Source organism: Chrysemys picta, chromosome 11, assembly GCF_011386835.1.
Source record: "Chrysemys picta bellii isolate R12L10 chromosome 11, ASM1138683v2, whole genome shotgun sequence".
NCBI classification, from domain to species: Eukaryota; Metazoa; Chordata; order Testudines; family Emydidae; genus Chrysemys; species Chrysemys picta.
Genome location: NC_088801.1, coordinates 33,090,129 through 33,102,443, shown reverse-complemented (window position 1 = coordinate 33,102,443; position 12,315 = coordinate 33,090,129). Strand labels below are relative to the sequence as shown.

At 46.2% G+C, this 12,315-nt stretch overlaps 1 protein-coding gene across 1 annotated transcript; it reads right to left on the bottom strand.

The window, feature by feature from the left end:
• Positions 1-3,152: 3,152 nt before the first annotated feature.
• TBR1 (T-box brain transcription factor 1) lies at positions 3,153-12,175 on the bottom strand. The gene is made up of 6 exons (XM_005309431.5): positions 11,355-12,175; positions 10,761-10,915; positions 10,322-10,443; positions 9,684-9,842; positions 8,539-8,600; positions 3,153-5,532 (listed from the first exon to the last, which is right to left on the bottom strand). The coding sequence occupies exons 1-6, from the start codon at positions 12,044-12,046 to the stop codon at positions 4,689-4,691; spliced, it is 2,034 nt and encodes a 677-aa protein (XP_005309488.1). The 5' UTR covers positions 12,047-12,175; the 3' UTR covers positions 3,153-4,688.
• Positions 12,176-12,315: the final 140 nt, after the last annotated feature.

Genomic DNA, 12,315 nt, shown 5'->3' with positions numbered 1-12,315 from the left:
ATATTTTTTTAGGCAGAAGCTGCATTTTATATTTCTGGTTAAGCAAAAAGGAGATCAGGGGTTTACCTCCGAGTGTGAACTTTAATTCGCTTTTGTTTAGTGCGATAGTGGGACAATTACGTTAAAAATTAACCAAATGTAATAACTGGTTTGGCTGATGGGCAATACCTGGAATTATTTCCGACGGTACTGTTAAAAATATAGCCGTGTTGTTGCTGTGTCTGGGGGAGGGGGGGAAGGGGGCGCATGAAATTCCACCATTCCTTATAGTAACATAGTCATTCACCGCGTTCTTGCGAAATGTTTTGGTGGTTACCCATTGTAAATTCTGGGCAGATTTTCAAAGGAAGGTCTGTGTCATGACCGGAAATCTGGTATTGGCGCAGGCAAGTGCCCCGGTAGGCACCTTACTGACGGGGAGCCCAAGAAACACCTGATTTCGTGAGCAAATTTGTGTGCACACGAATCAGGCGCTTCCAAGCATGCCCGGCTGCGTGCACCTGCTTTAGCAACCCTGCCCATTCGAACGCAGACGGCATGGCTGAGAGATTCATGCCTCTCTGAATTTAGCATTAGATGGTGAGCGCCTTGGGGTCGGGTGGGGGGCTTGTTTATGCGGGCTGTCTGCTCCTCAGGAGAGTCCTGCATTTTTTAATTTTTAAGCGCATCCTCACTATTTGAAATAAGACTGAGATTGGAGGTTTAAGGCAGAATCTAGCAAAACAATCCTATTGAACACCTACATTACTGTTCAGCCATTGGGTTACAATTCTGCTTCTCAGTTTGTGCCGCACTTGCCTTGAATCCAAGAGGCCGGATTAATCTTTAGAAAAGCATAGGCTGTTCTCCACCAACTATGGCTTTAATAGATCTGCTTTTTATAAAATGCTCAAGACTTCCCACGTGGAGATCAATGGCTGCATTTCGGGTTACAGTTAGAAGAGCCGCTGGATGTGATATTCAAGTGGAGACTGAAAAGGGGGTATGGGTAACTAACGCGTGCCTGAACATTTACCTCACAGCCAAAGTCAGTGAGAGATTAAAAGAAAGTAAACCACTCCATTGCCTCAAATCTGTCTGTAGGATGGCAACACTTCAACAGCAAAAGGCAGACAGTAATGCGAGTCATCCTCATCCCAGTTTCCCGCCTCTACTCTCTTCCTAGACTACTTCTGAAAAGCTACACCATCAGCACCAGGAAAATGAGGTCCCTTTAAAACCACACATCAGTGCGTGCTGCGTCTGGACCTCAGAGCAGGTTGACCTTGAGAATTTAGAGCCCTTTGCTGGCAATAATTCAAGTCCGAGTTTGTCTACCTGCTCTAACGTTGCCTAGATTGCCCCCCGGGGCAGGAGCGGATACAGAGCTGTGCGCAGCTCCTTCGGGGAGCAGGTGCTGGGACCTGGCGTAGATACGCAGCCGCTGCCTGTCCCTCCCGCTCGCCTACACTCATTGGCAATGCGGCCCCACACGTCTGACCCGCAGCTTTGTAAAACGCCCCGCGAAGGGCGGTGGAAGTTCGCGGGCTAACGAACGGCAAATAGGTGCGGAGTTTCCTCGCGCTCATCCCGTCCATGCCGCAGAGAAAGCGGCCTCCCTGCACGGGAACCGTCCCGCCTAACCTCGCCCCTCCACAGGGCTTACAAGCCACGCCTGGAGTCTAACCAGCAACACCTGGCCGTGGGGTCTGCAGCGCGTTTTCTCTCTCCGCTTTACTCGGGGCTCGTTCCCCTCTGCCACTGAGCAGAGAGGACAGCAGACCCAGTGCCTGCACAGCCATCCCAGTTCCCCGAGAAGTTGTGTGGCAACCAGGTCGTGTTTCTGTGCAGTCAAACAGAGGCCTTCGGGTGGAAAGGGTCTGGAGCTGGAGTTTATGCCACCGAGAACCCCGTAGTACACGTGGAGCTCACCGAAAGATGGCATTTGGAGCACAGAGTACACACAGCCTACAATAACCTGCTATTTGGAACCATTAGTGTTGTTTAAAGTCCCCTTTTCTTAATATAAAAACAGAAAAAAATACTGTCATTTGTGGTAGACAAAATAAGGCTCAGCACAGAGCCGCCTAGTGGTGACTAGTGGTACAGTCAACAGCCTCCGGGTGATGCTGTGGCTGGGTCTCTATATATTATTTTCGATTTCTCTCTGCATTTCCTCAAACTTTTCTTTTAACCCTTCCTCAACATTTAAGCCACTGGGACAGAGACGAGGCGCTATTAAAAGTGGCTAAAGAAATCACTTTTTCGGCCGACGTGCATTGGCTTTGCACACCAGCATCACTGAGCAATGAGATGCAGCTACCTGCAGCAAGCAGGAAAGGATTTTCGGCACTGTCCCTGGGCTAGAAAGATGCTCGCTCTCGCTGTGATGAAAGGGGGGACATGTTTACGTTTGCTCTTCAGGGTGCCACCCCTCCGATCTCCACCGAGGGAACCACCCCGGAGTGGCGCTCACAGAGCCCACACACCGCACAAAAACACCAGAGGATACAAAGCTACTTAGTCCCCAACTCCCATCGCTACCAGAAAATGGGCAAAGAGAGTGGATGGAAGCCTAACCCAGCACACAATGCAGGCTCAAAATGCGTCTGGCGTCCTGCTCCAAAGCTCCAGCCAATGCTAACGAACTCAGCCTTTAAAGCGAGTGGCACCTCCTGGGCTCGCATTTCCAATAACCTCACCTCAGGGGACACTGTATCAAACCATTGCTATAGCCACAGCTTCCGTCCCGTAAGCGCTCAGCCCCTACTCCGCACACAAACGTAAGACAAGGCTGCGTTTCGCAAAATGCTTTTTACGTGTAGAGAATTGTTTAGGTATAAACCTCTCAACTCCGAAAAGACTTCAACCCTCTCTCCCTTTTCCTAGTGACCTCAAGTCAATACATTGGTCAGGCGATAGGAAAGGAGAAAGCATTCCACTCCCACTTCCCCTGTGCCCCTCCGGGAAAGCAGAAATGCAAACCTGGAACTACACAACACTATAGGACAGGGAAACAATGGAATCACCGCATGTTTTTAATCTATCACTCGAAACCCATGAAAAGGTTAGAAAGTGAGCTGCTATTAGTATCCAGGGGATTTCTTCCCCCAGTCCATTTAGATCATTTCAATTGCATCTTTGTAAAACGCAAACTGCTTTCAAACACCACGTTAACGTTTTGCCAGGTTTATTTTACTTGTTATACACAGACAATACAAACGGGCAAAAAACAAAACATCTCAATGGAGCTTGCACTTGTATAAATCATTCAGTTCCACACACATAACAGAACAAATATAAAAATCACAACATTTGATTTACAGAGGAGCCAAAAATATACACACGTTTATGACCCTGAATTTCTATTAGGAAAAATTTCCCCGTCGGCTGGAATCTTGGCTGACTATTTTGCCTGATGCATATTTTACTTGATTTTTTTTCCTTATAAAAATGATTTAATTGTATAGATTTACTACTCAGAATTCAAAGACTTACTATTCTACTTTCACGGGGGAGAGCTTGGGGGTTATTAATGCTCCTTCTCAAACGTAGCGAGGCGTAGAGGATGATAGATCACTCTTACTCGCAATACTTACAGTACCCCCAGAAAGTTAGATTCAGTTATCTACTTTATGAAAAAGTCAATTCCAAAACTAAATGCAGTAAAATATACAACTCACAACTCATCTTCACTGGACTACACTATGATTACCAACAATTCAGTCGTCTATATCGTTTGTAGGTTATTCATTACAACGATTTACAGAAATATAAATGAAGGGGGAGAAACTGCAAAGAAATTTGAAAACTGTTTGCCAGCATATTTGGCACCTGCACAGGCCAGTAATGGATTTGGCACTTAGAGGGGTGGGAGGAACAAATAGGGCAAAAATAACGTTGCTATCGAGCTACTCCTCTTTAAGAAAAAAAAAATTACAGATGCAGTTACTTCGCTGTTTGAAGGCGTCCTGCTACTTAATCGACTTTCCAACTAGATAGATTTCTATTCTTTTGAGGGGCAAACACAGATACTCCTTAGCTGTGTCAGCCCGGGGCACAGAGTAATTTATTCTATGCGAGGGATTGTAAGGAAGTGTGAAACCCATTATTCAGTGCTATTTCTATGGGACATTTTGTGTTTCCAGAGGCATTTAGAACAGAGAGTGAACTTTGGGGGTTGGGAAAGGAGAAATCGAGAAAGTTAAACATGATCTAGTTTTGGGACTTCACAATGGGAACAAAAAGTATAGTCATTCGTTACAATAAATTAAACACTATGTACAGGCGTTTCACAGGCTTTGTTCCACTAACATTACTAACATCCCCAACTATCCATCCATGGAAAAGGAAAAAAGCGCTGTATGGTTTTGAGAGTCAGTCATCCTGCTCATCAATGGGGTTAGGAGAATTAGAAGGAGATTCAACGGCAGAATTGCTGCTTTCGTATATCAGCGCCAGCACCGGGTGCCAAAGAATGTCAAGATCTCCTAAAGGGGTTATAGGGTTTCTTTACACTTCAGAAAGGGAAACAGGGAGCGAGGATTACAGCTAAAACTCTCTCACGGGGGAAATAAAAAGATACAGCTAAAGTTAGGATCAGTGCGCTAACTGCTGAAACGTTGTTGTGCAAAAGGACTGTTGTGTTCACTGGAGATCGTGGCGGTGTGAGACCGACTACAGAGCGAAGCACGGGGACGGGGCAGAGTCTAGCTGTGGGAGTAGAAGCCATAGTAGCCGATGTCCTTGGCGCAGTTCTTTTCACAGTCCCTTTGGGTCAGCACTTCGCTCTTGAGGGGAGAGGAGCTCTCCGACACCGGGGTGTCAGAGGGCGAGATCCGTCTCCTCTTGGCCTGCTCGTAAATCCCAGAATCGGTGGAATCGATGGATTTAATGGACGAGGGGGTCTCGATCCAGCTGGAGTCAGACAAGTCTTTGGGCTTGGAGTCCTCAGCGCCCGGCAAGGGGGATCTCTCGGTGACCAGGCTATCCGCCTCCTCCCCTAGGTAAGGGTTGCTGGTGGCCATCCGGGCAGCGGCTGCACTGTTGGGCCAGCAGGAGAGCATGGAGCTGGATTTGCTGCAGTACTGCGGGGGGCTGCGCGCCCCCCATCCCGAAGGGTCAGTGTAGTAGCCCAGCGGCCGCCCAGTGCAACCAGCGGCCTGCAGGGGCAGCGCCTTGACCCCGGCCGCTGCATAGGACAGCAGGGTGGCGGCATTGCCAGCGAAGTCAGTGGCCGTGTCGTAAGCGGAGGCCGCGAAATCTAAGCGGTTGTTGGCCGGCGTGACAAACCAGCGCTGCGGAGACGGGGCCCCAGGATCCTCGGCTTGCTGTGGAGAGAGCAGCCCGTTGGTGTGGGGCACGCTGCGGTCGCTGCCTGGTCCCGGGCCAGCGCCAGCGCCCGGGTGGAAGCGGGACTTGGCGTAGTTACTCACGAACTGGTCCTGCAGGAAGGAGCCCGCCATGGCGTAGCGGGCCCCGGGCACGATCTGCGAGCGGGGAGAGTCATTGGGGGAAGGCGTGAGCCGGTCCATGTCGCAGCCCGTGTAGATCCTGCCAAAGAGAAGGGCAGAGTTCTGGGTGTCCTGAACCAGAGCCGGGCGCAGGCAGGCACCCTGCATGGATCTCTGGGTCCGCTGGAGCCAACGGGAGTTTTGTCATTGACTTCAGTGGGGCCAGGATTTCACCCAATGCACTCGCTGGCAAGAGAGCCCAGTTTCAGCAGTGACCGGAGTGGAGAAAGCGCCGTTCGGACTTCACAGAAATACCCCGAAAATGCATTACGCAGAAACACAATAGTGTAGCACAGGTGCAGAAGCGGGACCATTCAATGATTTAAAGAAACTAGTTGACCAGATTGACATGACAACCTGAAACATACCAGGCAGATATCCCTACAGTTCTGGTTCATCTTTATATTGAATACTGGGGAGGCTATTTGAGGCCAGAAAAGTTTAAAAGATCAGATTATTTTTACACACACCATCCGCAAAGTGGATCTAACATTTTACTTTTTTTTAAAAAATAGGCAAATACAAACTGAAAACGAGTTTGCTGTGTATATATCTAGTAAGGGCGTAATTTAAAGGATGAAGTTTCTTGTTTTTATTTATTTAAAATCCACAAGTCAGCTAACATCCTGCCATCTTTCATGGTACCTTGGGAAAGCCTGCATTGTGGAAAATTGACCAATCCCACAATATGCGCAACAGGTAACCTGGTCCATTTGTAGCAAACAGCGTGAATGGCAGACTGAAAAATTATCTCTGCGGTTTGACACTTACTATTCAGAGTCACAAACCAACTATCCAGATTTTATTGAATTTAAATCCAGCTAATCTTCAAACACCTACTGAAGGAATTTTAAAAGCAGATGCGTCCAATTGTTTCCAATATAGCCTATATATAATCCTTCAATCTTGGACTGCAATTTGTGTTTATAAAACCATTAATGGATGAATAGTTAGTGTGTGCGTTTCATTCAAGCTAAAACTGTGCTTTAATTAACCCTCCACGCCTCCTGAAATTACTTATCCAGAACACAGTTGGCCCTTAAACAAATGCGATGTGCTAGACAGCATTTAAGCTCTTTTTAAAGCGACATACATGTGAGTTTATAATTTAAAAGAAGAGAAAGCAGAGGCATTTTGTGGTTGGAGAAGTCCAGAAGGTTGTTCATCGATTGTCTACCCTATATACAGAAAAGTCTTATTTAAGTTACAAAGACCATGTAGTCTCTGCACAGCATCAGTGACCTATTCTGTATGCTCAAATACTCAGGTTACTTCTCCTTTGCGGCTCTTACCAAAATCGCCAGAACCCCTGTTTTTTCCTCTGATCACTTGTTGCACATTCCATTGCATTTTTGGGAAGGGGAGTGAACCAGCTACGATTATATTTTCCAAATAAGAATAAATGTGTGTAAGATTTAACAGTCAGCTACTTTAAATTTAATCAGAGTGGTCACTCTAGGAGCTTGATCCCAGTTTTAGGCCCTGGTTTAGAAAAGCAGTTAAGCACGTGCCTAGCTTTAATTGTGTGCTTAAATCCCATTATCAATGGGATTTAACTGATTTGCTAAATATGAATAGATTTACGCAACTGCTTAAAATTAAGTACATACTTAAGTGCTTTATTCAATGTGGGCCTTACTTCGTGGCAAATCCCCTACTGACTTCAATGGGATCCGGAGAAGCTTTATCTGGGGGGCTGTTTCCATTTCCTTAAAACACATATACGCTTCTCTTACTCAGAAGGAAAAAAGAAAAATATTCCCCTTAAACACAGAGCCCAATCCTGGCAGGTGATCAGCCCACTCTGTTCCCATTGAATAGGAGCTCAGGCAAAATTAGGAGAGCAAAAACCCGTGCACTTTCCCATGATGTTTGAGTTCCCCACTTCCCACCAGGTCTCCGAGTAGCATTGGGTTAGGAGCTCTTCTCACTCATTCTCTAGATGATTCTCCCTTCTAGACTCCAGGGCTAGAGCAGTTTGTTGATTTTATTGCTTTATAGTCACAGCAATCGGAGGTGGGTGTGGAATGTCATTATTCTCATTTTTGTTTTTGCTTTCTCTCCACTGTGTACAGTGTTGGGGGGTAAAGGGAAGCAGAAGTACTCAGAAATAGCACCTTAGCTTGGGTACTCTTAGCTATTCTACCTATTCCAAACCTTCCTTACAGGGGCCATTGAGCAGTGTACATTGTGTCGTTAAGATTTTGGGCTGTTCCACTGAATGCGGGAAAAGGAGCATGGGGCAAACTTCTAAAGTCAAGTTTGAAATCCGTATCACAAACATACCATCGGTCAAAGATTAGACCAGTATGTATGGCCAATGATCTTGGATAAAAGCATAATGAACTCTATGTATATTTGCCTTCCACGAAGACATTTCCCATTATATATCTATCTATATATAGATATATAGGAATGGCAAAAAACGCCAAAATGAAAACCAGAGTGAGAAACAGAAGAAATTTCCTTTAAAACTCTCTGTATAGTGTCCAGGATGATTTAAACAGTCATTTATATTCAGTAGTTTAACTCCCATTCAAGAGGTCCTTATTTCATAGCCTACATACACAGCTTGAATAAACGGGAACTTGAAAATGGGTACAAAGTCATATGCCAGAAAGAACATCACAACTGCCAAAGTCACACGCAGCCTCAGATGCAGGCAGAGGGGGTGAGAAGAGCATCTGTCCCCAAACTGCACAAGGTTGTATTGAATGGGCTAGCCAGCCTCTTCCAGCTAGCTCTTCGGCACAAATTTGCCTCAGGCGTACAAATTAATGCGAAAACCAAGAGTTTTCCATGAAAAATAAGGGAGACAACTGAATTTCATTTCTATTCAGTCACCCGAAATCCAGTCCCGAGTTTAGGAGCCTGCATTTGCTTTCTCTTCTCTGGGAGAACTTTTTTTTTAAGCTTAATACTGAATATTTCAACGTTTAAATAATTAGAGAGATTTTTAATCCAACCCCTAATACTAAACCAAAGTATCTACCGGCCTATGTGGGCGCATCCGATAAGAGGGATAATAAAAATACAATTTACTTACGTGTCATAATTGTCTCGAAAGCCTTTTGCAAAAGGGTTGTGATCTATTTTCAATTGTGTGATCTGGGAAGGAAAATAGAGGATCAATTAGTATTTTCTCGTACCTATATATAATGAAAACATGACAGTGGGCAACGTACAGGAGGCACATTTTTAAAGCAGGGCTGTTCCATCTTTTTTTCATTAGTTGCTCAAATGGCCGCTCTTCAAAATATAAAAACTAAGCTTAGCGTATTTATAAAGGTTTTAATTAGAGGAAAATTGATGGGTCTTACAATTACTGATAAAAATGTGAAATAATTTTGACCGTCTATTCTGAAAAGTAATTATTCACAATTAAAGTTAAAATTTAGGATAAGAAATGAATATTTCAAGTGTTTTTATATAACATTTTAAGAGGTTATTGTATCTGTGCTTGGTTTATCAATCGAAAACAGAATACACCGATTTTTAATGCATGCCATTTAAAGTGAGAGCAAAAAATATCTGTCTATACATTAACAGGATTTTATTCTGATTAAAATGTACCATCACCCCCAACACAGTCAGCAGCATCTGTGGCTCTTTGCAGTCTTGCTTAAAAATCACCTCAGATTAAATGTGTGCTTTTCAATGGGAACATAACAGCTATTGACAAGTATTATACTCTAGTTTTAATATAATAAATGCACCCGGGTTTCTGCTTGGCCTTCTTAGAAGACGTTCACTGTGGAAACTGATGGTTATTGAGCCCCTATGAAATATTCACTCTGTCACGCCCGAGTTGTGTGTGCTCGTGAGACTAACTAGGGCAAATGCAAAGATACAGAAATCTGATCCACACATTTGCCCGTGTTGCGGATTTGGGGGCTCACAATTCTTGACGATTTTAGCAAAAGGTACAGAATTGCAACTCCAAATATATTATACATCTAGGTCCAGCCCGCTCGGATCCTGCAGGGGGAATAAAAAGGTGCCGGCTGGATTCAATCACCCCTTTGCCGCAGACACACACGCGCGCCAGCACTCTGCACGGCGTGTATCTGCTTCTCTCTTCCCGGGCACCTACACGGAGCCCCCACGAGCCGGCCTCGGAAGCTCTAAAGCGCTGCTGGCCGGTTGAGGGTGAGGATGGCCGCGAGGGAAATACAGCGCCAAGCTCTTTACATCGGTGTTCTGATAGGCGGTGACGGCTATGAACTGAGTCTCCGGGAAGGTGAAAGTCTGCACTCTGCCCGGCTGGTTAGTATCCTCCGTCCCGTCTTCGTTCACCTCCACCACATGCAAACGGGGCTGGTACTTGTGCAAGGACTGCAAGACCACCATCTGTCAGGCAGAGAAAAGGGAGGGGGACAAAGGGGCAGAAACGCTAAATTGGAGCGAGGAGAGGGAGAAAAAAGACGGATGTTTACTGGTATTTTTTCTTATTAAAGCGCTTGAATAAAAAGCCGAGGCCGAGCTGTCAGAGAGGATTAATATTAATAATCAGAGAAGGCGAAATGCACCCCTAAGACACCACCTAGTCATCGCTCCCTTTTAGCAGGACAGCTACAGATTCACTCCACTTCAGAATGCCCCGCACACACACACATAACCCAACTCTGATCTGGGTCTGGGTTTTGTTGCTGGGTTGTGCAGCATTTTTTTTCTTCCTCGGAAGTCCTGTACAATTCTAACTTGTTAGAATTAGAAACTCGCACGTTTTACCCTAGCAGTATGGTTTACCTAAGAAATCAGGGATCTGATCTGAATTTTCAGGATTTTATTGGAAGCAACAAATAAGAGCGTGTGTGCGTTTCACTGACCTGCCCGTTGTTGTTTGATGCTCCTTTATTGTTTGTAAGTTTTAATTTCCCAAAAGAGATTTCCTGACGCATCCAGTGGGCTCCTGTGTTGGGGGAATCGGGGTGCATGTACACTCGGTTTCCTAAAGAAACAAATAAACACACCACGATTCTTACACACACACCCCTCCTGCAACTGTAGCAGCACACACAGGGCTCCAGTGAATCGCTTTAAACTTAACAGCGCTTTACCGGCAATGCTTCCTTCGTTTTAACTGGGGAGGATTAAAATAGCATTTTCTGAACACCCTTCACTCCCCCCTCCCTCTTTTTATTTTTTTTTAAAAGCATCATTGGCCCATTCTCGTTTAAGAAGTCGCCTGAGCCAGTCCACAAAGGCTTTAATTAACCATTCTCACCTAAATATGTGTCGGGAAAAGTGTTAATTGGAAGAACTTGCCTTGTACATTGGTGTCCGCCTTGCCGCAGGGAACCCATTTGCCTCCTTGAAATCTCCAGTGGTTGGGATCGGCCAGAATTACATCCACAAAAATATTGTAATGAGCCGTGGGATCGAGACCAGAAATATTAAAACTTAGGAAAGGGAACATGCGCCTGTTAATAGAAAAAAAAACACACACACACAAACACAAAACCAACCAGTTTCGTGATAAGCCGAGAACCACAAATAACAAGGGGAAGAACTTACAGGGCTGAATGAAAAGGGGATGAGGACAAAGGGAGGAGGGAGCCGCATTGGGTGCCCTCTCCGGAGGGACTGCTGGCCAGGTAGGGACCTGCACCCTATCTCTAGACACCTGGTACAAGCACATCACGAGCCCCCCTAGCAGCTGCCACCCAGGCGCCCCCTGTGACCTACCCCGTCCAGCTCCCCATTTTCACGTTGGACTTTGTGGGTTGCATTGTCAGTCACCCCGAATATTAAGCGCAGATCGCCCTCCTCAAAAGCCTCCGTAAGGAAGAGTTTGGAGTCCCAATCCCACCACCTAATGCTCAATCGCTCCATGCAGCAGCAGCAGCAAGTGCCGCTTACCTCCCTTGTTTGGTGATGATCATCTCTGTCTGGTGCCGGTGAAATTTCAGCCAGAGTGGCCTGTTGCACAGGTAGACCTGAGCTTTGCCGGGCACCAGCCCCGGCTGGGTGGAGGAAAACTGGTAGAAAGGCGCCCCTTGGTAGGAATGGCCGTACTGCTGGGGATAAGGGTAGCCTGCCGTTGGGTAACCTTGTGGAGAAGAGTTGGACAGGAGGCTGTTGTAAGCTCCATTGGTGATCACAGGATGGTGAGCCATGTAGCGGCTTGGACTGGCGATGGAAAAGGCTGGGTGAGCGGGTCCATGCTGGCTGGGGTAAGGGAACATGGTACTAGGCGCAGCGGCAGCGGACTGGGGTTGGCTGGACTGAGAGAGCAGATAGCGATCTGCAGCAGATCCATCGAAACTGTGACGAAGCTCCGAGACCCCGTCCAAGACGGGAGAGAGTTTATTTCTCTGGACGTCCCCTGGTGTGTCCTTGGAGTCAGGAAAATTGTCTGTATCTGACTGATTCGTCATCCCCCTGGTAATTTTTTTCAGAGGTGAACTTCTCTCCAGGTTGTCAGTGGTCGAGATAATGGGATGATCATGCAAGGCAAGCTCAGATCCGCCTGCATGTGGGTAACTGCTGCTCACATTGAGAAATTTCTTGGAGAGCATGATAGAGGGAGAAAGACAATGCTCCAGCTGCATAGCTCTAGCACCAATCTAATAACCCTTCAGTCTCGGGTTCTAAAGGGCTCCTCTTAACATAAACTAGACATCCTGGGACCCTCACGAGGCAGAAAGCACTTCTCCCACCAAATGCTTCCCCAACGTTTGATTTACTTTTTTTTTTCCCTGGGAGAAGAGATTGGCCAATTGACACTATGCAGCAATAAGGAAAGACTCACTTTTGATCTTGCTGCTTGTGGAGCGGATGAAACGGCTCCTGCCATTGGTTAACCGCTGACAGTAATTTA

Excerpts from the sequence above, each read along its gene's own strand:
- TBR1 (XM_005309431.5), bottom strand. The coding sequence starts at position 12,046 with ATGCAGCTGGAGCATTGTCTTTCTCCCTCTATCATGCTCTCCAAGAAA. Across the intron at positions 9,843-10,321 it reads CATCAAACAACAACGGGCAG|ATGGTGGTCTTGCAGTCCTT; the intron begins GTCAGTGAAACG and ends TCTGCCTGACAG. Across the intron at positions 8,601-9,683 it reads CCGCCTATCAGAACACCGAT|ATCACACAATTGAAAATAGA; the intron begins GTAAAGAGCTTG and ends TTTCCTTCCCAG.